This window comes from Erpetoichthys calabaricus, chromosome 3, assembly GCF_900747795.2.
Source record: "Erpetoichthys calabaricus chromosome 3, fErpCal1.3, whole genome shotgun sequence".
Taxonomy (NCBI): Eukaryota; Metazoa; Chordata; class Cladistia; order Polypteriformes; family Polypteridae; genus Erpetoichthys; species Erpetoichthys calabaricus.
This window is the reverse complement of record NC_041396.2, coordinates 301546934-301574281: the sequence shown is the minus strand read 5'-3', so window position 1 is coordinate 301574281 and position 27348 is coordinate 301546934. Positions and strand designations below refer to the sequence as shown.

The window sequence follows — 27348 nt, the reverse complement described above, 5'->3', positions numbered from 1 at the left end:
GCGAGGCAGACAGTACCGTGCCGGCCTGAAGGGGGCGCATGTGAGCCGAACAGGCGCTCTTTGCTGCTGTTCTGCGCAGAGGCGCCACTCAGCGATATCAGAACGTCAACGTTTGTTTTTATTTTTTTGTTCAGACTGACTACCAAAAAGGAAGATTACGTTTTTTTTTTTTAACTAAAAGGAAAATAAGGACGTTTACAAGAAAGTGACAGAATTTTTTGTGACCCTTTTGAACAGTCTGCATTAGAATTGATTAAGGCATCAGAATTAAAAGCTTTTAAAAACAAATAAATATTTCAATTAAGGTCAAAATTGAAATCCTTTTTTTGTACACCGCTCTATACTTTCATTTGTATTGAATGAGTTTGAATTGTGAAATCGGAACGGCAAATTTAGAACACGTGGAGGGTGAGGAGCAAATGCGCTCTCTCTGCTCTCTGTCTCTCGCCGCTATACAGTGCATCCAGAAAGTATTCACAGCGCATCACTTTTTCCACATTTTGTTATGTTACAGCCTTATTTCAAAATGGATTCAATTAATCTTTTTCCTCAGAATTCTACACACAACACCCCATAATGACAATGTGAAAAAAGTTTACTTGAGGTTTTTGCAAATTTATTAAAAATAAAAAAACTGAGAAATCCCACGTCCATAAGTATTCACAGCCTTTGCTCAATACTTTGTCGATGCACCTTTGGCAGCAATTCCAGCCTCAAGTCTTGTTGAATATGATGCCACAAGCTTGGCACACCTATCCTTGGCCAGTTTCGCCCATTCCTCTTTGCAGCACCTCTCAACCTCCATCAGGTTGGATGGGAAGCGTCGGTGCACAGCCATTTTAAGATCTCTCCAGGGATGTTCAATCGGATTCAAGTCTGTGCTCTAGCTGGGCCACTCAAGGACATTCACAGAGTTGTCCTGAAGCCACTCCTTTGATATCTTGGCTGTGTGCTTAGGGTCGTTGTCCTGCTGAAAGATGAACCGTCGCCCCAGTCTGAGGTCAAGAGCGCTCTGGAGCAGGTTTTCATCCAGGATGTCTCTGTACATTGCTGCAGTCATCTTTCCCTTTATCCTGACTAGTCTCCCAGTCCCACAGCATGATGCTACCACCACCATGCTTCACTGTAGGGATGGTATTGGCCTGGTGATGAGCGGTGCCTGGTTTCCTCCAAACGTGACGCCTGGCATTCACATCAAAGAGTTCAATCTTTGTCTCATCCGACCAACGAATTTTCTTTCTCATGGTCTGAGAGTCCTTCAGGTTCCTTTTGACAAACTCCAGGCGGGCTGCCATGTGCCTTTTACTAAGGAGTGACTTCCGTCTGGCGACTCTACCATACAGGCCTGATTGGTGGATTGCTGCAGAGATGGTTGTCCTTCTGGAAGGTTCTCCTTTCTCCACAGAGGACCTCTGAAGCTCTGACAGAGTGACCATTGGGTTCTTGGTCACCTCCCTGACTAAGGCCCTTCTCCCCCGATCGCTCAGTTTAGATGGCCGGCCAGCTCTAGGAAGAGTCCTGGTGGTTTCGAACTTCAACTTACAGATGATGGAGGCCACTGTGCTCATTGGGACCTTCAAAGCAGCAGAAATTTTTCTGTAACCTTCCTCAGATTTGTGCCTCGAGACAATCCTGTCTCGGAGGTCTACAGACAATTCCTTTGACTTCATGCTTGGTTTGTGCTCTGACATGAACTGTCAACTGTGGGACCTTCTATAGACAGGTGTGTGCCTTTCCAAATCAGGTCCAGTCAACTGAATTTACCACAGGTGGACTCCAATGAAGCTGCAGAAACATCTCAAGGATGATCAGGGGAAACAGGAGGCACCTGAGCTCAATTTGGAGCTTCATAGCAAAGGCTGTGAATACTTATTACATGTGCTTTCTCAATTTTTTTATTTTTAATAAACTTTTTTCACGTTGTCATTATGGGGTGTTGTGTGTAGAATTCTGAGGAAAAAAATGAATTGAATCCATTTTGGAATAAGGCTGTGACATAACAAAATGTGGAAAAAGTGATGCGCTGTGAATACTTTCCGGATGCACTGTATATTATGTATAAGATAAGTAAGCAAATTTATTTTTTATCTACCATAAACATGCTATATTTATTTTGTGGATTCAGCTGCTCTCTTTGCGATTTTTGTTTTTTCATTAATGAACTAAATGTCATTTGTTTTACTTTACGGATGCACTGTAAATGTCACGTTCTTTATTATCCAGATCTGTGCCTTACCTGTCTGTGTGTGTGTAAAGAATGCCAATGAGATATGAAACATAACCAGTAGTCGATGTGCATGCTGGCTGTCAAGTAAATAGTCAATAAGCTACTCTTTGGAGTTCATATATTTGTAAATCTGACTCAGTGCCTCACCAGACATCACTGGGCACACGTGTACCTCAGGGTTCCACAATTCACACATCAAAAACCAAGCCATGAAGTCCAGGGAGCTCTCTGTAGACCTCTGGGACCAAACATGTGGTGAGGTGTGGGGATCAAACCATTTGGAAAGCTGGGAGTGTACCCTGGGGCACAGTGGCCTCAAGAATTGTGACATGGAAGATGCTTGGAATTACATTGGTGATCCTGAATTGTCCCTGGTGTGTGCCCTGCGGTGGGCTGGCGCCCTGCCCGGTATTTGTCCCCTGCCTTGCACCCTGTGCTGGCTGGGATTGGCTCCAGCAGACCCCGTGACCCTGTGTTAGGATATAGCGGGTTGGATAATGGATGGAAGATGCTTGGGACCACCAGGACTCTTCCTAGAGTTGGCTGTCAGGCCAAACAGAGTGTAGGTGACAGAGAGGAAGGATGGGCATCCTGGCAAGAAATAAAGGAAGGATTCATGCCAAGCCAGGAGGCCATAATGGAAGGATCAGGTAAATGGGCTCAACGGGAGCAGTTCATTCCCCCACATGACAGGTGGCAGCTAAACCCAATTAGGACACCTGCAAGTTGGCATGGGCATTGAGAGCCTGGAATCGCAGCTCTGTTGGGTTTTTTGGGGACCACCAGAAGGTGCTGCCGAGGGAGGACTGCCCTGGTTTCTGCACAACCTGGAAATGCAGCGGACGACCTGGACAGGAGACCAGAAGCAGTGGAAGCCATCTGCCTCACTTAAATGGAGTCAGAGTGGGGAGACAGTGGGCAGCAGTCTTTTTGGAGGAGGAAGGAGGGACTGTGAAGGGTTTATTTGGCTGTTAATCGTATGTGGAAGGCATTCTGTCAAATTAAAATGATTTATTTGAACCTGGAATTGTGTTGGGTATTGCTGTGTCTGTAATTTGGGACTCAGTGGTGCCCCCTATTGGTTACAAGAGTAACTACGCAAAAAGAAGGGCTTTGGTCGCAGAGGTGACCAAGAACCCAATGGTCACTGTAACAGCTTTAAACGTCCTAAGCTGAGATGGGAGAACCTGTCAGAGGTATGACCATCCATCAGGTGTTTAGGGTAGAGTAGTTAGAGAAGGCATATGGCAGTTTAAAGGACTCTAAGAGCTTAATGAAGACCATTCACTGGTTTGATGAGACCAAAACTGAACCTCAAGCAGTATGTCTGCTGAAGACTTGGCACTGCTCATCATTTGCCTTAACACCATCCCTACACTGAAGGTGGTGGTGACAGCATCATACTATGGGGGTGCAGGGACAGGGAGACTGGTCAGAACTGAGGGAAGGATGAATGTGGCCACATCCAGAGAGGTCCTTGAAATAAACCTGCTCCAGGGGCGACGGTTCACCTTTCACTGTGACAATGACCTGAAGCAAACAGCCAAGACAATGCTGGAGTGGCTTCTGGACAAGTCTCAGAGTGTCTCCAAGTGGCCCTGACCTAAGCCCCACAGAATGTGTGGAGACACATGAAGATGGCAGCTTACAGATGCTTTCCATCCAATCTAATGGAGCTTGAGAGGATCTGACAGGATGAATGGGATACACTGCCCAAATCCAGGTGTGCAAAGTTTGCAGAGTCTTAGCCAAGAAGACCTGAAGCTGGAGGTGCTGCCAAAGGGGCTTCTACCAAGTACTGAATGAAGGGTCTGAATGCTTCCAGTTTTTGATTGTCAATAAATTTGAAAACCTTTCTAAAAACCCGTTTTGACTTTGACATTATGGGTTATTGAGTGTAAACTGATGGACAAAAAAGGCAAATGTGTCCACTTACAATTAAATCTACTACATATTAAAAAGTGTCTTGAAAGTGACAAGGTCAGAATACGTTCTTAATCCTTTAGCTGGCTGGGCAACGAGTAAAAGGTTCTATCTGTGTGGGAAACTGTTTAGAAGGGTGTGACGGAAGGAAGAACAGTTTTTCTAAATGGTGAGTTTGGAGGCAGAGGCAATATAACAAAAAGTGGGATTGTCAGGAGGGCAGCTATAGCTCAAAGTGTGTAAAAGAAGACAGAACTATAGGATAAATGTGGGCGGGACCTTCTTTAAGGATCTGGCAGAAGGCGGGGCTACAGGTTAAAGTTTGTACAGAAAGGTGGGGCCTATAGCTCAACATGGTGTGTCAGAAGGCAGGGCTGCAGGTTTAAGATTGAACAGAAGGCGGGGCTACAGGTTAAAGGTTATTATAGAAAGGCGGGGCCTATAACTCAACATGGTGTGTCAGCAGGCAGGGCTGCAGGTTTAAGATTCAACAGAAGGCGGGTCTACAGGTTAAAGGTTATACAGAAAGGCGGGGCCTATGACTCAACATGGTGTGTCAGCAGGCAGGGCTGCAGGTTTAAGATTGAACAGAAGGCGGGGCTACAGGTTAAAGGTTATTATAGAAAGGCGGGGCCTATAACTCAACATGGTGTGTCAGCAGGCAGGGCTGCAGGTTTAAGATTGAACAAAAGGCGGGGCTACAGGTTAAAGGTCATATAGAAAGGTGGGGCCTATGACTCAACATGGTGTGTCAGCAGGCAGGACTGCAGGTTTAAGATTCAACAGAAGGCGGGGCTACAGGTTAAAGGTTATACAGAAAGGCGGGGCCTATGACTCAACATGGTGTGTCAGCAGGCAGGGCTGCAGGTTTAAGATTGAACAGAAGGCGGGGCCTATTCCTCAGTGTGTTGTCCAGCTGGAGGGCTACAAGTAAAAGGTTGTATCTGTGTGTGAAACTGTTTCGAAGTATGTGACAGAAGGAAGAACATGATTTCTAAATGGTGAGTTTGGAGGCAGGGCAATATATCATAAAGTGTGTTTGCCAGGAGGGCGGCTATAGCTCAAAGTGTGTAAAAGAAGACATAACTATAGGATAAATGTGGGTGGGACCATCTTCAAGGATCTGGCAGAAGGTGGGGCTACAGGTTAAAGGTTGAACAGAAGGCGGGGCTACAGCTTAATGGTTGAACATAAGGTGGGGCCTATTACTCAACGTGGTGTGTCAGCAGGCAGGGCTGCAGGTTAAAGGCTGAATAGAAGGCGGGGTTACAGGTTAAAGGTTACATACAAAAAGGCGGGGTCTATAGCTCAACATGATGTGTCAGCAGGCAGGGCTGAAGGTTTAAGGTTGAACAGAAGTCAGGCTTATTACTCAATGTGGTGTTCAGCTGTCAGGGCTACAGGTTAAAAGTAGAACAGAAGGCGGGGCTACAGGTAAATGGTTGAACACAAGGCGGGGCCTATTACTCAGTGTAGTGTCCAGCTGGCAGGGCTACAAGTAAAATGTTGTATCTGTGTGTGAAACTGTTTCGAAGTATGTGACAGAAGGAAGAACATTATTTCTAAATGGTGAGTTTGGAGGCAGGGCAATATATCAAAAAGTGTGTTTGTCAGGAGGGCGGCCATAGCTCAAAGTATGTAAAAGAAGAAATAACTATAGGATAAATATGGGTGGGACCATCTTCAAGGATCTGGCAGAAGGCGGGGCTACAGGTTAAAGGTTGAACATAAGGCAGGGTCTATTACTCAGTGTGGTGTGTCAGCAGGCAGGGCTGCAGGTTAACGATTGAACAGAAGGCGGGGCTACAGGTTAGAGGTTGTACAGGAAGGCGGGGCTTATTGCTCAGTGTGGTGTGCCAGCAGGTAGACATTTCTATCAAAATGCTGTGGAAGAAAATGAAGTGTTGCCGTAAAGGGGGTGTCCATGGGTGGCAGTAAGTGTCAGAGTGTGTACAAGAAAAGTGGGTAATATTAAAAGGGTCATTGGAGTGTGTAAGATAGCTCAGCTTTTCCTCTAAACTCTGTATAACAAAAGCAAGGCTATACCACATCCTAATCGGGTCCAACACCATTAAACCAAATGTGTGTCAGAAGACAGAACTGCGCTTCAGTGTGTGCACCAACATCATTGAAAGAACCAGGAGATTAAGGCTGAGTGACCAAGCACTGAGTTCAAGGCAGCCTGGCCCCTAAATGGTCCCAAAAGGCTCTAAGTCACTTCTAACTGAATAAATGTGTGCAGAAATACAAACCTTCTGACTTAAAATTTTACTTAGTAAATGCAAAGCATATGTCAAGCAAAAAACAGATTAAGAAAAATTTCTTTCTACATCACAGGAATCAAAATATTTTAAAAGAATAAATAAGAACTTTTGCACCATAATGTCTCTCTCTTGTCAGACAAGTCTCTGTTTCTCTCACAACACACTGTAAACATTTTTAGAGAAGTACTGACCATCTCTCACAGACTAACAAGTACCACAATGATAACAGCTCTCAACTCCCCTGATAATAAAAAATAACATTTATCAAATGTGAGTTTCCTTCATCTGATGAAGGCCTTCAAAACGTGAGGCAGACAATGGCACCTCAAGGCAGATAGAACCCAAGTGTTGCAGAAAAAGAGCTACCCTGAGACACCTCTCACATCTTCAATTGTTCCCCAAATCAAATTAAATAAACTGATAATTCATGATAAGCATTTTGGTCGTTAGATCAGAGCATCCTAAGGGTGGTCAACTGACCCCACAGAGGAGGCTGAAACACTCTGATTTACCTGATAAGCACGGCACTCGTTCCCTCTGACATTAAAGTCACCCAATGAACAAGCAATTCAACTGAAGCCGAGTGACTTATTGTGGGTTTTTTCTTCGTAAAAAGAAAAGTAAACCATAACTGAAGACGGGTGCACAAACCCACACACATAAAAATTTGTCAGGTGCCGTTGGTGGTTAGCAGTGAGCCTCCAGAATGCTGCCAACATGGTCTTCTGGACTCCATCTTGGGTTTGCCACCATTCTTCCAACGACTGGAATCCCCACCGTAGAGCACGGAGTAAGAAACAATGTCCCTTGTGGAAGGAAAGGCCTGCCAAGGCGAAGTGAAAGGCTCACTGTTTGGGAAAGCCTTGAAATGGAAACTGGTCTTCTCTGGTGCCCCCTTATCTGTGGAAAATCAATGGAGCGATCCTTCAGGGTAGTTCACAGAGAGAAGCACCATACTGTGCAGCAGGAGTGAGGCTTCTGAATCTAAAGTTAGGGATGAGAGTGAAACAAGTGAAAGATAAATGAAGCAATTCAATAAAAAGAGAGCTAAAATATTATATGATGACTCCTTCCAAATATACACTGCTCAAAAAAATTAAAGGAACACTTTGAAAACACATCCGATCTCAATGCTGGCTCTCTCTACTGCTATGGACTGATATGGTGATGTGTGAGGAACGAAAGGATGGAAATGAAAATGATGAACCGACAGAGAGACACCCCGAAAATCAAAGGGAAAAAATGATGGGGCAGGCAGGCAAGTCCATTTGGCTGAAATGTCATTGCAGCAACTCCAAATTATCAGTTTGTATGATTACGTAGGAGGCGTGATGACGTGATACGTGACTCCGCCTCCTCCATTAGAGTATATGGACAAAAAACAGGTTCCAGTTATGACCATTACGCATAGAATTTCGAAATGAAACCTGACTAACTTTTGTAAGTAAGCTGTAAGGAATGAGCCTGCCAAATTTCAGCCTTCCACCTACACGGGAAGTTGGAGAATTAGTGATGAGTGAGTCAGTCAGTCAGTCAGTCAGTGAGGGCTTTGCCTTTTATTAATTAGTATATATATATATATATATATATATATATATATATATATATATATATATATATATATATATATATATATATATATAGATATATAGATAGATAGATAGATATAGATATATGTGTGTGTATGTAGATATGTATATATGTGTATATATATGTAGATATGTAAATATGTATATGTATATATATATATATATATGTGTCTGTATATATATATATATATGTGTCTCCACACAAGAAAGCCTCCGTGTCTGGTCACTATTCAAGGAGTGTATGTAGAGGTGGTTCACTCCTACAAGTACTTGGGGGTCCACATTAATGACAGGTTGGACTGGTCTCATAACACAGAGGAACTAGAGAAGTAAGGCAGGCTCTCTTTTCTTAGGCGACTGCACTCCTTTAATGTGGTAAGTGACATCCTTCACATCTTCCAGAACTCTGTGATGGCCAGTGGGGTGTGCTGGGCTGGTAAATTCACTTCAAGAGAGGACCACCGAATCAATTGACTAATTAAGAAGGCAGGCTCAGTTATTGGACGTAACGGAGAAGAGAGTGAAGAGAAAAATGAGTGCCCATATGAACTATGCTGCACGTCCTGTCTCTAACACACCAGAATTGAGGACTTTCAGCCAACGGAATCATTCAGTACTGTCAATAAACACGACTGGGGGTCCGTCATACCAATAGCAATACGCCTTCATAATGCATCACGGGGACTGGGACAGTTCTTTTAATCTTTACCCATGTTTTTCTTTTAAGTTTTTGTTCCCTTGTTCATTCGGGGGTGTTTTTGAGAGGGTGGTTGTCATTTGTAATAATATAATACAGGGTGTAACGGGCGGCCGGGTTCCATGCCCGGCTGGGACACCCCTGCTGCATATGTTCCGGGGGAGCAACCATGGGCTCCTCAGTACCTCCCCCGGGACGCTTGGTGGCAGCCTCTCTGGGTGACAATGGTGCTTCAGTTTCCTGCAGGGCTCCATGTGGGGATCTGGGGTGGCCGCCAGCAGGTGCTACATGGATCCCGGAGCCAGCCTGGACACCTCTACAGCCCCGCCCGGGAGTGCAATTAGCAACAGGTGATCAAGCACCTGGAGCACTTCCAGGTGGGCTATAAAAAGGGCCAGCATCCACCACTCAGGAGCCGGAATCGGGAGGAAGAGGACGAGGTTGCCTGGGAGGAGTGGTGGTGCCAGAGGAAGGACTGGTTTCCTTGTGTGTTTAGTTGAAGTGCTTTGGGACTTCATGGGAAAGACGTGCCCCACAGGTGAAGAGAAATAAAAAGTCTCTGTGGTTTTACACGTGCCTCAGTGTGAATCTGTGCCGGGTCGGGCGCCTATATAGCTCCTTATTTCACAAGGGAGATTAACTCGAAAGAGGCCCCCAAATATTCTGTTGTAACACCCGTTAGGATGAAGCAATCTAAACCAAAAAAATACACCATATCCCTTGACGTATGTGTAATTGATTGCATTACATGCAATGCTGAAAGTGGTTTCCGTTTCCTGACAGACACATTTCGACGTGGTGCTCCATGTTCCTGAACGTATCAGCAAGTGTCTCTCTTTAGGAATAGCAGCAATTTCACGTTGGATGTTTTCCTTCAGATCTTCCACAGTGCAAGGTTCGTTCTGAGAAGACTTTTCCTTTGAGCAGACCCCAAAGGAAGAAGTCTGGTGGTGTCAGATCCGGCGACCGTGGTGGACAAAGCCCCTGTTGCCGAAGAAGGACTCCATTTCTACCATGCTCCTTGCTCAATGTGTGACATGTTGCTCCATCTTGCTGGAAGTCACCTCACATTAACTCACGACCGATCATCCAGTTGATTCTGACATTGCTTAAATGAATTGGTGACCCGATAAGTTTGCACCAGGAATACGGTACACCACCATCGTGATGAGGTGACTGAGTGAACGGGTACAGGCGGTAGGCACCCAGAAGCTGCAAACGGAGGTTAAAGGTCGTGATGGCTGTCCAGCGCCTACCTCATCACTCTGATGGCCTATTCGAAGCTGCATATACTGAGAAGCATATTGCACATTGTTTCGTTCAGATTGTTTTGTCCTAGCGAGAGTTACTGCAGAATATTTGGGGCTTCTTTTGAGTGAATCTCCCTGTATTTATGTATGTACTCACTGAAATACCCGGCTTTGCTTGGGAGGAAAATAAAGTGTTGTTTTTTTTTTTTTTTAATTGTTGGAGAAAACTATAATTAAAAAAAAAAAACACACAACTTTAAAAATAAAAATAAATTAACAAACAATGAAGACTCACTAATGTGCTTGTATTGTTCACTGAAGTGCCTTTTTATATACAATGTGTTTAGTTTTTCCATCTTTAGCCAATATATAAAGGTTCTTAGGACTTCCTACCCTTCAACGTCACATAAAGTTGTCCACGTGAGAAACGGGCCGAGTCCAAGTCAATTTCAGCAATTTTCAATGATTGTGGAAACGTTCCGAGCGACAAGTGGATGATAACATACACGACCGAATCTCCAATTAGTCTCTTCCAATTGAAATTCTCACACAATCATCCATCCATCATCTAACCCGCTATATCCTACCTACAGGGTCACGGGGGGTTTGCTGGAGCCAATCCCAGCCAACACAGGGCGCAAGGCAGGAAACAAACCCCGGGCAGGGCGCCAGCCCACCGCAGTCTTGCACAATCAATGAAACGTTAAATATTTTACCTATATAAATAAATATTATAAGTTACAGTGGGACAAAAAAAGTATTTAGTCAGCCACCAATTGTGCAAGTTCTCCCACTTAAAAAGATGAGAGAGGCCTGTAATTTTCATCATAGGTATACCTCAACTATGAGAGACAAAATGAGAAAACAAATCCAGAAAATCACATTGTATGATTTTTGAAGAATTTATTTGCAAATTATGGTGGAAAATAAGTATTTGGTCACCTACAAACAAGCAAGATTTCTGGCTCTCACAGACCTGTAACTTCTTCGGTAAGAGGCTCCTCTGTCCTCCACTCGTTACCTGTATTAATGGCACCTGTTTGAACTCGTTATCAATATAAAAGACACCTGTCCACAACCTCAAACAGTCACACTCCAAACTCCACTATGGCCAAGACCAAAGAGCTGTCAAAGGACACCAGAAACAAAACTGTAGACCTGCACCAGGCTGGGAAGACTGAATCTGCAATAGGTAAGCAGCTTGGTGTGAAGAAATCAACTGTGGGAGCAATTATTAGAAAATGGAAGACATACAAGACCACTGATAATCTCCCTCGATCTGGGGCTCCATGCAAGATCTCACCCCGTGGGGTCAAAATGATCACAAGAACGGTGAGCAAAAATCCCAGAACCACACGGGGGGACCTAGTGAATGACCTGCAGAGAGCTGGGACCAAAGTAACAAAGGCTACCATCAGTAACACACTACGCCGCCAGGGACTCAAATCCTGCAGTGCCAGACGTGTCCCCCTGCTTAAGCCAGTACATGTGCAGGCCCGTCTGAAGTTTGCTAGAGAGCATTTGGATGATCCAGAAGAGGAATGAAACCAAAATAGAACTTTTTGGTAAAAACTCTACTCGTCGTGTTTGGAGGAGAAAGAATGCTGAGTTACATCCAAAGAACACCATACCTACTGTACAGCATGGGGGTGGAAACATCATGCTTTGGGGCTGTTTTTCTGCAAAGGGACCAGGATGACTAATCTGTGTAAAGGAAAGAATGAATGAGGCCATGTATCGTCAGATTTTGAGTGAAAACCTCCTTCCATCAGCAAGGGCATTGAAGATGAAACATGGCCGAGTCTTTCAGCATGACAATGATCCCAAACACACCGCCTGGGTAACGAAGGAGTGGCTTCGTAAGAAGCATTTCAAGGTCCTGGAGTGGCCTAGCCAGTCTCCAGATCTCAACCCCATAGAAAATCTTTGGTGGGAGTTGAAAGTCCATGTTGCCCAGCGACAGCCCCAAAACATCACTGCTCTAGAGGAGATCAGCATGGAGGAATGGACCAAAATATCGGCAACAGTGTGTGAAAACCTTGTGAAGACTTACAGAAAACGTTTGACCATTGCCAACAAAGGGTATATAACAAAGTATTGAGATGAACTTTTGTTATTGACCAAATACTTTTTTTCCACCATAATTTGCAAATAAATTCTTCAAAAATCAGACAATGTGATTTTCTGGATTTTTTTTTTCTCATTTTGTCTCTCATAGTTGAGGTATACCTATGATGAAAATTACAGGCCTCTCTCATCTTTTTAAGTGTGAGAACTTGCACAATTGGTGGCTGACTAAATACTTTTTTGCCCCACTGTATGTATATATCCTCTTTAATAAAATCCCTGTGTGCGTCCAGGTGTCCGTGTGTGTGTGTTCTGGTGAAGTGCGCATGCGCAGGGCACGGTGCGATGCGCGATATTACTGTCAGAGAAAGTTACAGGTGTTTTATGGAAATACAAACCAGTATTACTGCGAGAGGAAATTAAAGGTACACAATACAGTGATGCATATTACAGCCACATACAAGCCAGTATTACTGTCAGAGGAGATTAAAGGCATATTACCGACGCGCACGCCTGTATTACCGCCAGAGAAAATTAAAGGTATACAGTGTGTACGGAAAGTATTCAGACCCCCTTCAATTTATCACTCTTTGTCATATTGCAGCCATTTGCTAAAATCATTTAAATTAATTTTTTTCCTCATTAATGTACACACAGCACCCCAATATTGACAGACAAAAAAAAGAATTTTTGAAATTGTTGCAGATTTATTAAAAAAGAAAAACTGAAATATCTCATGGTCCTAAGTATTCAGACCCTTTGCTGTGACACTCATATATTTAACTCCGGTGCTTTCCATTTCTTCTGATCATCCTTGAGATCACCTTCATTTGAGTCCAGCTGTGTTTGATTATACTGATTGGACTTGATTAGGAAAGCCACACACCTGTCTATATAAGACCTTACAGCTCACAATGCATGTCAGAGCAAATGAGAATCATGAGGTCAAAGGAACTGCCTGAAGAGCTCAGAGACAGAATTGTGGCAAGGCACAGATCTGGCCAAGGTTACAAAAAAATTTCTGCTGCACTTAAGGTTCCCAAGAGCACAGTGGCCCCCATAATCCTTAAATGGAAGACGTTTGGGACGACCAGAACCCTTCCTAGAGCTGGCCGTCCGGCCAAGCTGAGCTACCGGGGGAGAAGAGCCTTGGTGAGAGAGGTAAAGAAGAACCCAAAGATCACTTTGGCTGAGCTCCAGAGATGCAGTCAGGAGATGGGAGAAAGTTGTAGAAAGTCAACCATCACTGCAGCCCTCCACCAGTCAGGGCTTTATGGCAGAGTGGCCTGTCGGAAGCCTCTCCTCAGTGCAAGACACATGACAGACCGCATGGAGTTTGCTAAAAGACACCTGAAGGACTCTGAGATGGTGAGAAATAAGATTCTCTGGTCTGATGAGACCAAGATAGAACTTTTTGGCCTTAATTCTAAGCGGTATGTGTGGAGACAACCAGGCACTGCTCATCACTTGTCCAATACAGTCCCCACAGTGAAGCATGGCGGTGGCAGCATCATGCTGTGGGGGTGTTTTTCAGCTGCAGGGACAGGACGACTGGTTGCAATCGAGGGAAAGATGAATGCGGCCAAGTACAGGGATATCCTGGACAAAAACCTTCTCCAGAGTGCTAAGGACCTCAGACTGGGCCGAAGGTTTACCTTCCAACAAGACAATGACCCTAAGCACACAGCTAAAATAACGAAGGAGTGGCTTCACAACAACTCTGTGACTGTTCTTGAATGGCCCAGCCAGAGCCCTGACTTAAACCCAATTGAGTATCTCTGGAGAGACCTAAAAATGGCTGTCCACCAACGTTTACCATCCAACCTGACAGAACTGGAGAGGATCTGCAAGGAGAAATGGCAGAGGATCCCCAAATCCAGGTGTGAAAAATTTGTTGCATCTTTCCCAAGAAGACTCATGGCTGTATTAGCTCAAAAGGGTGCTTCTACTAAATACTGAGCAAAGGGTCTGAATACTTAGGACCATGTGATATTTCAGTTTTTCTTTTTTAATAAATCTGCAACAATTTCAAAAATTCTTTTTTTTGTCTGTCAATATGGGGTGCTGTGTGTACATTAATGAGGGAAAAAATTAATTTAAATGATTTTAGCAAATGGCTGCAATATGACAAAGACTCAAAAATTGAAGGGGGTCTGAATACTTTCCGTACCCACTGTATTATGGACGTACAAGCCAGCGGACATACAAGACAGTATTACTGTCACAGAAAATTAAAGACAAACAATACATGGCGGCAGCCCACGAAGAACAGTCAGCTCAGCAAGTAAACATCAACAAAAGAGGCTGAAAGAAAGAAAAATACGACCAACAAAAAGAATGAGGTCAAAGTCCCTTGCCATTTAATATAGACTGTTCCTACTAATGTTTATGCAGTACTGTTCTAGTGCCCGTTATTGTAATGGGCTTAATGTCTAGTATATATATAAAAAGCCAAATACCACTGACTCACTCATCACGAAATCTCCTGAACCATGAGAACTTGGACCTTGAAATTTGGAATGTAGGTTACCCTTGGCCCATAGGTGCTCGCTAAGAAACGGTCTTAACGATTTCGTGGTCCAAGCGCATTCTGTCTGTATGTCTGTCCGCTTTTCATGAGAGAATTACTTGACGGATTTAGATCTGGTTGTTTTCTATAATTTCCTTGAACTTTCCGGTTGGTTTTGCGACTTCTCTTATCGCGCTAAGTACCACAGTTCGCTTGTGGTACCGATGTATTCATGCAAATCCAACAGAGTGGCTGTGGGCTGAGAGCAGGGGGGCGGGGCCTTCCTCATTCACTCGCCAGCCTCTGTTCGAGTTGGTCTACGTCTCGCCGCGTGTTGGAGTGCAACTTGCCTCCGCTTAGCTAGCGATACCTGTTTGTTCAACAGACATTATCATCTAGAGTATAGGTTTCCAACCTTTTTTGGATCAGAGCCCACTTTTTCAAAGAGTGATTCGATAGTGCCCCCCCCTGGGTGAACTATCCATCCATCCATTTTCCAACCCGCTGAATCCGAACACAGGGTCACGGGGGTCTGCTGGAGCCAATCCCAGCCAACACAGGGCACAAGGCAGGAAACAATCCTGGGCAGGGTGCCAACCCACCGCAGGACACACACAAACACACCCACACACCAAGCACACACTAGGGCCAATTTAGAATCACCAATCCACCTAACCAGCATGTCTTTGGACTGTGGGAGGAAACCGGAGCGCCCGGAGGAAACCCACGCAGACACGGGGAGAACATGCAAACTCCACGCAGGGAGGACCCGGGAAGCGAACCCAGGTCCCCAGATCTCCCAACTGCGAGGCAGCAGCGCTACCCACTGCGCCACCGTGCCGCCTGGGTGAACTATACCATACTATATATTGAAAAACAAGGACAGATTTTTATTAGAAGATATTAACAATATTGGTGTATTTCGCAAAGTATGATTAAAAAAATATATATTATTAAAAAAATGAATTTAATATTATTAGTGAAAGGGCTGAGCTGGGTGTGATGACACTAATTTTTCGATGTTTGGTGCCATTTTTGTCATCAGCAATCTTAAATCGCCACATTCTCCTATTGACAATCTGTTTCTTTTCTTTGTTAATAGATTGCTGACCATGCTAAATCCTCTTTTGGCTAAATGATGATGGGAGACTTGTAGATCATCTAATGCGTGTTGCCATCAGGGAAAAGTAGTGTTTCTTCTCAATGAAGAGGCGTATCCGCAAGATTTGTTGTTTGGTGAAAGTGAAATCCACATACGTGAGCGGCAGAGACGCGAAGTGGCTGGCGCATAGGACAGGCCAGGGGGTTGGCGAGCGAAGCAAGCAGGGGGAAAGCCCCCTAGTTTTTAATTAGTAGGTCCATGTACGTTTTCCTTTGAATGTTATCTGTAAGTACCGCACTGTAATTTTAGGTTTACACTTGCTCTGAAGGAATTCCGAAACAAGCTGGTATTAATAAAAAAACGTCTCACAAATTTATTGTAATGTTCAATGAACCTGTCAAAACATGCATAGATTCAGTCCTCTGCACGTGCGTTAATTTTGTAAGGACTTGCATAATCTGAGAATGCATGACTTGTGCAATACCTACTATTTAATACGGACAGGTCTTTCTTAACAGACATTTAGAATAATGGTTGAAAATACGTTCCATCATTTTTAATATTAATCAAACTTTTCAGGCCGTTCTTGTGAGTATTGCCCAAGGGGGCGGCGGCTGGTCCTCAATGCCCACTTAATATGTCTCAGACCAGAAATGCCCCCTTAGATTTCTTCAGCGCCCACCGGTGGGCGGTACCGCCCCCATTGGGAACCTTAGATCTAGGGATTGTTAAGGAGTAACGATTGACGTTTTTGAGAGAGAGATCAGAGCTCCGTGTGTTTTAGAGGGTAGCTGCTGATTGCCAGAGATATCACGGCCTTGTGCTTTTCTCCCCACACGGGGAACGCTTTCCCATCAGAGCTGAACACGATCAGATATAGTGCCAACGTCTATTGATTTTTAAAGTTTGTTCTGTTTCATTACTATGTGGGTGAAACCACGGAGTACAGCTATATTATGTATAAGATAAGTAAGCAATTTTATTTTTATCTACCATAAACATGCTATATTTATTTTGTGGATTCAGCTGCTCTCTTTGCGATTTTTGTTTTTTCATTAATGAACTAAATGTCATTTGTTTTGCAACATTGTAGGTAACCTGTTGGTGTTACAATTCTTTCGTAAAAAAACAAATAAGAAATTTTTTTTGTTTAACAAGTCCATAATCAAATAACTCATTTAAGTTATCAAAATCGAAGGTAAAGTATAGACCAAATGTAGCTATGATATATACTGTACACCAGCAAAATACCCGCGCTTTGCAGCAGAGAAGTAGTGTGTTAAAGAAGTTATGAAAAAGAAAAGGAAACATTTTAAAAAGAATGTAACATGATTGTCAATGTAATTGTTGTAGGCTTATTTTAGTATTAAGAGTGAATTTGATGATTGTAGAGTTTAATTTATGATTGTAAATGTTGTGTATGAGAAATGCACATTTTTAGAGAGTCAAGGCTGGGGGTCTGTCAAGAGGCAGGGCCTGTTAAAGCCCATTGCGGCACTTCCTGTGTGATTTTGGGCTATACAAAAATAAACTGTATTGTATTGTATTTTTAGGATGTAAGGATCTCTTTGTAAACGACGTTTGCAGTTCTGCCCTCGGGCTGTAAAATGACCAAGCTGTCTGCTGAGCTTACTCTTCAGCATGCCATGTGAGAACCAATCTTGTGTCAAGTCAATGGCGACCTTTTTTAGAGTCTCGCCCTGTGACTTATTTATTGTCATAGCGAAGCAGACCCTTACTGGAAATTGGAGGCGTTTGAATTGGAATGAGAGGGTATGAGACAGGATGCGATGAATAAACCCAGTCTCCCCTGAGCCAGTTCCAGTGAAGACAGTTGCCTCAATGAGGTTCTTGTGCAGAGATTTTAATCTGAAGCCTGGTGCAGTTACAAAGTTTTGGTAGTTGTAAGTTTTGTACTAACATAATTGGTGCGACGACGTTCATAAGTAAAGTATGCGGAGGCCTGCCTGGAGGATTAAGAGTGTGAAGAAACTAAATGAAAAGGCAGGAGTCACCAGCAGGAGGACGTGAAGCAAGGCCAACAATAACAGGCTTGAAACGGTGGAGTAAAGAAGAAGGGAGCAGTGAGCATGAAGAACAGCTTAGGAAAGTAAGGAAGCGAGTGAGGAGGCACATGAGCATGGGATGTCGTTAATGTATATAGGCAGGGAGCCAACCACGTGGTAGGTGCGCGGACAGCCGTGTGGAAAAAGGAAGGGGGACTGGGGGGCGGCCCTTGTGCGTCTCTGCCGTGAAATAAATCCTCTGTTAACGGAAATAAGGAATGAAACCGGCAAAAGGAGAGGTCAGTTCCAAAAGTTCCTTACGGCATAATGGTGAGAACTGCCAAAAAGACGACGTTATTTTCGAAAGTTCATTACGGGGCACGGCGCAAAATGAAACATACTTAATGTTTGTAAGTGCAGTGTAAAGGATGAGCACGGGAAATTTGGGATTCCTACGTATATTGGAAGTCGCAGAAATAGTGAGGAGGGGTTTCCCCTTTCTATATACAGTGGAACCTCTAGATATGAGTTTAATTCGTTCCAGCACTGAGCTTGTATAGCGAATTTCTCGTATCTAGAACAAACTTCCCCATTGAAAATAATGGAAATCCAGTTAATCCGTTCCGCACCCCAAATATATTAACATAAAAATCAATTTTCCTAACAAATAACACTGATAAATTATATATACTGTAGTCTACCTTTAATAAATAACACTGGTAAATAATATAACTGATTATTAAAAGAATCAAAACAGGTGTCCAAAGTGCAGTAGAGCATTCAATAAATCTTTAAATAAATAATCCTTAAAACAGTTGTGAAGTGGAGGTTTAAAATACACAAGAATAACAATCCTTTAACACGAGGTTAAAACGTCAAAAGGATGCAGTCTTTAAAAAACAGATGACAATCCCCGGTGCTTCTTCTCTGTTAGCGTCTCACCTGCGGGCTCTGCAACAGGCGAGACACTCTTAATGCAGCTGACCTTCTCTACACCGTCCTGCTTCAGCTGTTTGGCTCGCCTGTTCAGCTCACTGTTCAGCTACACGCGAGCCTGCACTCGCTTGCTCTCCCGCACCGACTTCCTACGCCTGCCTGCCTGCCGGAACCTCCGTTCTCTCTCCTCTCTTTTCTTTTACTTCTTCTCCCCCTTAACCGGCTCGCGCTTCTCTATATATGCGGGGAGGACATGGCAGCTGCAGCCCATCAGCCACAGGAACAATCATGGATGTGGGCAGTTTCCCACCTGTGCACTTAAGTGAGAAACGCAGACACCGCAGATCGCGGCTTGCAACTGCTACCACGCCCCCTCGCTAAGCCACGAGCTATTCCCACAGCCTGGATCGTGGCTCGTTACGCGAGCCAATGCTCGCATTTAGATCTGAATTTTTCGCTCATACTTTCCTCGTATTTTGAATTTCTCGTATACAGAGGTGATCGTATCTCGAGGTTCCACTGTATACAGTTTAGAGGGTACACCCGTTTCCCCCCCTTGGACATGAAACAACTTTTGTAAGTACACTGCAAGGAATGAGCACACAAAATTTCAGCTTCCCACCTATATGGAGAGTGGGAGAATTAATGAGGAGTCAGTGAGGGCTTTGCCTTTTATATGTATAGATACAGATTAAGCATCTCTAAAAAGACGAATTTCCCCCTGGGGATAAATAAAGTTAATTTCTTCATTCTACTATGCTGTGTCAGATACGTGCGATTAGGAGGGTGTAAGTAAAGTAAATTTAAGCAAGTAAAGATAATTACCCGCCAGGCCAGGGGGTGGCGGGCTGCACTAAACCTACCTCTGTTATCTCTGCAGGCCAAATACAGGAAAACCTGCTTTTTCAATATCAACGTCAGTTCCGGTTCCGGCGCCCAGACTGACGTCACTTCTGGTTCCGGTGCCTAGAAAGACGACACTTCCGGTCCCGGCCCTAGATGACATCACTTTTTCCGGTTTCGACTTATAAAGCCGCCATCTTTTCCATTACACATGCACATCAGTGCCTTTCTTACAACCCTTTTTGCAGCCAGGGACAATATACAGATGGCTGCCCCAAACCTTTCCAGTGTGTTGAGCCTCATTCTTTTACAGCTGTTACCGGAGGAATTTTAATGGAATACCTCACAGCATTTCTGCTTCAGATCTGACACCCTGTTGAAATCAGTGTGATGGCTACAGTGCTACAACTCCAATCCAAAGGTGTTGCTTTTTAGGGGCAACACTGACGTACCCCAGATTACAATGCCTTGTAACAGTCTTTGGTTCACTGTGTACCTTTCAAGTTCAGCTAACTAAATAAAAAAATCACATGTAAAGTGAAATAAAACAATTCTAATAGAGAGGGTTACGCCAACACTCTGTGGGCCAACCAGCCAGCCCCCTAGTGGCTAATATCATAATTACAATGACTCCATAGCGCCCCTTTCACACACATAAAAACCCAGAAAACGTGAAAGGACACAAATTCCAGGCATTTAGTGGGATTTGCACTTTCAGGATAACCCAGGAATTCTCTTGGCTGGTATTGTTACACACCTGACAAGCTGAGGGAGAAGACACCAAAAGTGGCGTAAACCATTAGTGAACACGGACATCTAAGCTGTTTCTGCAGTTGGTGAGGTCAAGATTCCCAGTTGGTCAATTCTGACTATTTTCTGGACACTTCAAATGTTCTCACATCGCAAAAGCGCCAGGCAAAAACAAAACTGTGCATGTGACACTGAGAGACGTCAAGAATGCATTTGACTCCTCCCTCCCAATTTAGGGTGTGTAATTTTTGGATGTGTAAGGATCATTACCTGGCCAGGATGCCGGTCGGGTGGAAGGATCGAGGGGTAGATCATATTCAGGACATTATCTCCTTCAAGGCACTAGAGGGCAGACCCCCTGGCTTGCTACAGCAACACAGATCCCAACAGGGCATGTCAGGAATTGTGCTTTAGAACAGCCCTGTTGGGCTCCGTGGGTGCCGCCAGAGGGTGCTGCAGGGTCCTTAGAGGAACCTCTTCTGCCACACCTAGAGGGTGTGCTATAAAAGGAGCCACCTCACTACCAATCAGGGAGCCAGAGTCGGGAGGTGGAGGACAAAGCTTGCGAGTAATAGTGGAGGCAAAGAAGAAGAAGAAGAAGAAGAAGAGAGAGAGAAGGAGAAGGAGGAGCAGCAGCAGTGAAGAAGAAGAAGAGACTGTGTTTATTTATATTGGCGCTTTGTACTGTGAAGCCCAAAGAAAAGTGCTTTCCCACTGAAGAGTGCTGTGCTTAACTTGTGTCTCAGCCTATCTGTGTTGGGGTTTGGGGAGCGGTACGCCCCCTGGTGGACCACAGTGTATAAAATCATCGTGTTGGAACTTCAGGCACCATGTTAAACAAAGGAAAAAGAAAACCAACCTGGAACCTGTCCAGGTTACGAGATGGACTCCTATGACCTGTACATGCATTACTGTTATACGTTATCTATTTTTTTCAGTTTCTCCCGTGCCTTCAATACCATCCAGCTATCCCTGTTAAGATGTAAACTCAGAGATATGCAGGTGGGTGAGCCTGTGGTGCCCTGATAATGGGCTATCTGTCAGGCAGACCACCATCTGTGAGACACGAGGACTGTGTGAGCAACACTGGAGCAGCACAAGGAACTTAACTGCTTAACTCTTCACGCTGTACACCTCAAACTATAAATATAACAGGAGGCCATGTCAGTTGCAGACATTCTCAGATGATTCTGCACTTATGGGGGGTACTGATAAGGGAGATGAGACAGAGGAGAGGAGTCTTCTGTTTCTTGGTGCAAAGAGAATTGTCTGCAAGTTAACATCAGCAAAACCAAGGAACTGCTTATTGACTTTCACCGCACCAAAGAGCCACTATGTCTGGTCACTGTTCAAGGAGTGGATGCAGAGGTGGTCCACTTCTACAAGAGCTTGGGGGTCCGCCTCAATGACAGGTTGGACTGATCACGTAACACAGAGAAAGGGCAGGGCAGGACAGGGCAGGCTCTTTTACCTTAGGAGTCTACACTCCTTTAATGTGGGAAGTGACATACTTCACATCTACAACAACTCTTCTGATGGCGATCGTCTATGGTGTGCTATTATGTTAACATTGCTATCTCATAGCTTAATTTTAGTGTAACCCTGATATTCTGTAAATGCATTTAATTATCTTTTTGATCATGGTTCCACAATCCGTACTAACCCCTACTTTTTCTGCTGTTCTTTCCGGTTTTCTGTGGTGTTAACCTGCGCCCCCACCACCAGATCAGGGCGCCATGCTGTCCCACCATTGATAGATTGAAGGCCAGAGGTCCACATGACCAGCATTGTCTAATTCTTCCATGTGAAGCCTGAAAAACCATGAGAACTGATTAAGATCATTGATGTTAGGGGGGCTGGGTGGTCTCATGGCCTTGGAACCCCTGCAGATTTTTTTTTTCTCTTCTCCAGCCCTCTTTAATTTTTTTTTTGTTTTTTCTGTCCACCCGGCCATTTTTTTATTCTTTGTTACTTAGTATTGCCAAATTTTATTTTTAGATTTTTTCATCTTGAAAAGAACATCATTTGTATGAAAACGTGCTACAGAAATAAATGTTGTTGTTGTTGTTGCTATGCTGGGCTGGTAAGATCACTTCAAGAGAGGCCCACTGAATTAATACAGTGAGGAGCAGAAGTATTTGAACACCCTGCGATTTTGCAAGTTCTCCCACTTAGAAATCATGGCGGGGTCTGAAATTCCCATTGTAGGTTCATTCCCACTGTGAGAGACAGAATGTAAAAAAAGAATTCAGGAAATCCCATTGTATGATTTGTACAGAATTTATTTGTATTGCACTGCTGTACATAAGTATTTGAACACCTGAGAAAATCAGTGTTAATATTTGGTACAGAAGCCTTTGTTTGCAATTTCAGAGGTCAAACGTTTCCTGTAGTTCTTGACCAGGTTTGCACACACACTGCAACAGGGATTTTGGCCCACTCCTCCACACAGATCTCCTCTAGATCTGTCAGGTTCCAGGGCTGGCGCTGAGCAACACGGAGTTTCAGCTCCCTCCAAAGATTTTCGATTGGATTTAGGTCTGGAGACTGGCTAGGCCACTCTAGAACCTTGATATGCTTCTTACGGAGCCACTCCTTGGTTATCCTGGCTGTGTGCTTCGGGTCATTGTCATGTTGGAAGACCCAGCCACGACCCATCTTCAGTGCTCTGACTGAGGGAAGGAGGTTGTTGCTCAAAATCTCACAATACATGGCCCCATTCATCCTCTCCTTAATACAGTGCAGTCGTCCTGTCCCCTTTGCAGAAAAGCACTCTCAAAGCATGATGTTTCCACCCCCATGCTTCACAGTAGGGATGGTGTTCTTGGGATGCAACTCCTCCTTCTTTTTCCTCCAAACACGGCGAGTGAAGTTTAGACCAAGAAGTTCTATTTTGGTCTCATCTGACCACATGACTTTCTCCCATGCCTCCTCTGGATCATCCAGATGGTCATTGGCAAACTTCAGACGGGCCTGGACATGTGATGACTTGAGCAGGGGAACCTTCCGTGCAATGCGTGATTTGAAACCATGACGGCACAGTGTTCTACCGACAGTGACCTTTGAAACTGTGGTCCCAGCTCTCTTCATGTCATTGACCAGCTCCTCCCGTGTAGTTATGGGCTGATTCCTCACCTTTCTTATCATCTGTGATACCCCACGAGGCGAGATCTTGCATGGAGCCCCAGTCCGAGGGAGACTGACAGTCGTTTTTAGCCTCTTCCATTTTCTGACAATTGCTCCAACAGTTGATCTGTTTTCACCAAGCTGCTTGGCAATTGCCCCGTAGCCCTTTCCAGCCTTGTGGAGGTCCACAATTTTGTCTCTGGTGTCTTTTGACAGCACTGTGGTCTTGCCCATTGTAGTAGTTGGAGTCTGACTGACTGACTGTGGGGTGGACAGGTGTCTTTAAAGAGCTCAGACAGGTGCTACTAATTCAGATTACTAAGTGGAGTAGCGGTGGACTTCTTAAAGGCAGAGTAACAGGTCTTTGACAGCCAGAATTCTTGCTGATTGCCAGGTGTTCAAATAATTATGTGCAGCAGTGCAATACAAATAAATTCTGTACAAATCATACAATGGGATTTCCTGATTTTTTTTTATATTCTGTCTCTCACAGTGGGAATGCACCTAGAATGTGAATTTCAGACCCCTCCATGATTTCTAAGTGGGAGAACTTGCAAAGTCGCAAGGTGTTCAAATACTTATGTTCCTCACTGTAACTTAATTAAAATTATAGGAAACACTCTGGACCCCCTGGAGTTCACAGAAAACAAAGCCGAGTGCCATTATGAACAATGCCACACATCCTCTCTGTGACACACCAACACTGAGGTCTTTCAGCCAAGGAATCATTCAGCAGAAGTGTGTCAAGAAACGTGACTGGGGCTTCATTATGCAAACAACAATGTTCCTGTAAAGCACCTCATAGGGACTGTGACTGCCAAATCAGAATTTTTAGCCACTTAGTCATTTAGTTTAATATCTGCCTTTTTACACAAAAATATAACAGTGTGGATAGTTTAGAATGATCAGAAAATGTGCAGTCTAACAGTTAAAGAAACTGGAGACAGCAAGAGACTGCACAGATAAAGCGCCCAGAATCAAAACTTGAAGGCTGAGCTGCCCAACACCAGAATAACTGGCCAGTCATCTGTGGGCAACATCACAAGGTCCAGAACATCGCTTTTGGACATAAAGAACGTCCCCCCTGAGCAGGAGTGGACTGGGTCTCAAAACCAGGCCGGGCATCCTTCAACGAGTGAGGTGACAAGGTCGGCCCCCTCGGCCCATTATTCACTGTACTTTTCTTCAAATTTGTGAGGAGTATGTGGCTCGCTACTTGCTATAAGCCTATGATATGAACTCTATCTAAACTTTCGCCAAACTTAATCTGTACACTGTTGTTTAGACGCAACTTAAAATTTGACGACATGCTTAGAAATAAAATTTAATGAAAAATAAAAATGTAGTAACATGGCTTACACATTATTAGGGTACATGTCAAATGTCAATGTCATGTCCAAGTGCCAGTACCCTAGTAGCTGCTCATTTACAATGCAATAATAATAATAATAATTCATTACATTTATGACTGAAATGTTCCATTAACCTTAATGATAGAAATGTCCCGTCCTAATATGAAAAATTCCTATTTTGTGCTTCATAACTTTATTTCATCATACTAATAATCACAGCTGAAAACCATCGCTCACGCTGATGACCAGAGAACAATAAAATGTATAATACATAATCTAAACTCTGCGGTGGGTTGGCACCCTGCCCGGGATTGGTTCCTGCCTTGTGCCCTGTGTTGGCTGGGATTGGCTCCAACAGACCCCCGTGACCCTGTGTTCGGATTCAGCAGGTTGGATAATGGATGGATGGATAATATAAACTAATTATTAGTACTGAAGAATTTCAATACTAGATATGAGATAAAATAAATTACCATAATGTATACGCTAATTGAAATGTAGAGGTATTGGAACAGAAATCGGCAAAAGGCAGTTTTGACCAAATTTTTCGCTTCAACGTTGTGTACTGACAACTAAAACAACTTGATGACGTAATATGGTATATTATATAGGACTATAGAAATCGCAGTACCGGACAGATAATGTTTAGTAGTTTAGAAAATGAATGTTAACGTCAAACATAAAATTTATTTCATGAAACGGCCAGCCCATGACCAGACCACCCCTGACAGCGGGAGTAGTACAGAGAGAACGAGACTCCATTTCCATCGGGGGGACTCCATTCATTTGGGCATGCATCAGCCTGACTGCTGAATTTAAACAAGCCACCCGCGGAGACTCCATTTTATGAAACTGAGGTTTCCTTTGCTGCTAACCTTCAGTAAGCTTTTTGATTTTAAAGCAAAAACAAAAAAAAAAATTACTTCGGACTATACATCCAGACTTTACTATCCTTTCTACCATATCTTTTAATAGATTTCCCTCTGCTGCTACTATTCTCTCTGATATATAAAGCAGACTGTAACAATCTTGCTGTTTCATATGTATGTTATCATTTAGTTGACGCTATACTATATTTTTATCTTGCATTATTCTTGTTGTAACAATGTTGTAGTGGTAACAGATTTAAATCAACCTAATAATAATATTAAATTAATAGACTTTTTTTTTGTTGTTGAAAATTCTGCACGTAAAAACTTATTACTACACTACAAAACAAAAATTAATCTGTCAAAAACCTTAAAAAAAAGACTTCGCTTTTCCCATCGTTTTTACATTACCTTGAATGTATTCTGCGATTATATTTTGATGAACTAGCAGCCTTCGTCCCCTGCTCACTTCGCTCGCCAACCCCTCCCCCCACCACTAGCGCAATGCGCCGTTGTGAAGAGGGGGGCTGAATGCTCCCCAAGGAGATGCGGTCGCTCCTCTGAAACCCCCTCTTAAACAGTGATTCAATGGGAAACAAATACAGTATTTTTTTTTTTTTTTTTTTTTTTTAACCTCTTCTTTGCTCGATCAGTTGTTGGCTTGCTGCTGCTGCTGCCGTGCTGTGTGATCTGCATCTCGCACAGCGCTTCGAACGTTTAAAAGCCTGTACAGCAGCTGTCCTACTCTTTGTCTTTTATTTCCGGCCCCGGGCCTGGTTAAATCTCTTGGCACAAAGTCTCATCTCGCGGGACGCAAGTTCTTCATATATTTTAGTTTATAATTTAAAAACGGAATAAAAATCTGAAAATCTAACAACATCACATTAAAGTTCAATAAATTCTAAAAAAGAATGATACCAAACATATACGTTTTAAAATAAGCCCGGTTTAAAACGTGACAAAAAAAGTGACATAAAAACGTCACCGTTGCACTTTTATCCATATTAATAACCGAGAATGGTAAACCGGATGGACGCAGGTACACGGCGATGGGACCATGAGACATACTGCGCAGGCGCCTACAGCGCGCGTCTCATAAACTGCAAGCGAAGTCTTATCCACCGCGAATGAAGGAGTCACGGCCCAAAAACGAAAGAGCTCAACTAACGTAAATAAGAAATGAAGAAACAACGTGCCCATAGCTAACGGCTAACGACACAGCCACACAAAAAAGAGGATTCTGCGCTGCACCCCAGAGTCAAACGGAAGAGGCTACGGAGGCCCCACAGATCCACAAAGATAGTACGGAAGGCGCGGGAAAGTACGAAAGGTGCAGGCGCCTACAACGCACTTCTGAATAGGACATGAAGCAACAACGCACCCATAGCTAACGACTAACGACACAGCCACACAGAAAAGAGGATTCTGCACTGCACTCCCAGAGTCACACGTAAGACACTACGGTGTTCGCAAAGGTCCACAAAGATAGTACGGAAGGCGCGAGAAAGTACGAAAGGCCCAGGCGCCTACAACGCACTTCTGAACTAAACGTCCACACTACACAGCATGGTCCGGGTAATGAGAATAAACGAACTCTCCGTATTAAACGTACGGCATCCTCACACGTCCAAACTATATAGCATATGTGAATCACATTACAGTGATGCATTATTAATGGTACAACCACAGAAAACGCTCTGTATTAACAGTAAGTGCAATTATCCATATTACTAACGGTAGACAACGGATAACTAATGGAGTCACGGCTCCAAAACGATCCAGCTCAACTAACGGAGCTACAAAAGCGAGCCCGCATGGATAAAAACAATAGACGTAGG

At 43.8% G+C, this 27348-nt stretch overlaps 1 protein-coding gene and 1 long non-coding RNA gene across 2 annotated transcripts in view; one reads left to right on the top strand and one right to left on the bottom strand.

The window, feature by feature from the left end:
• The first annotated feature begins 5441 nt into the window (after positions 1-5441).
• LOC127527199 (uncharacterized) lies at positions 5442-6281 on the top strand. Its single transcript, XR_007934506.1, has 3 exons — positions 5442-5490; positions 5585-5648; positions 5864-6281. It is a non-coding gene; the product is annotated as an uncharacterized LOC127527199 (long non-coding RNA).
• A 122-nt stretch (positions 6282-6403) lies between these two features.
• Positions 6404-27348, bottom strand: part of letmd1 (LETM1 domain containing 1) — a 72113-nt gene continuing 51168 nt past the window's right edge. The window contains exon 9 of the mRNA XM_028798598.2: positions 6404-7398. Coding sequence (XP_028654431.1) covers positions 7325-7398 — 74 coding nt within the window. The 3' untranslated portion in view covers positions 6404-7324. The remainder of the gene's footprint in view (positions 7399-27348) is intronic.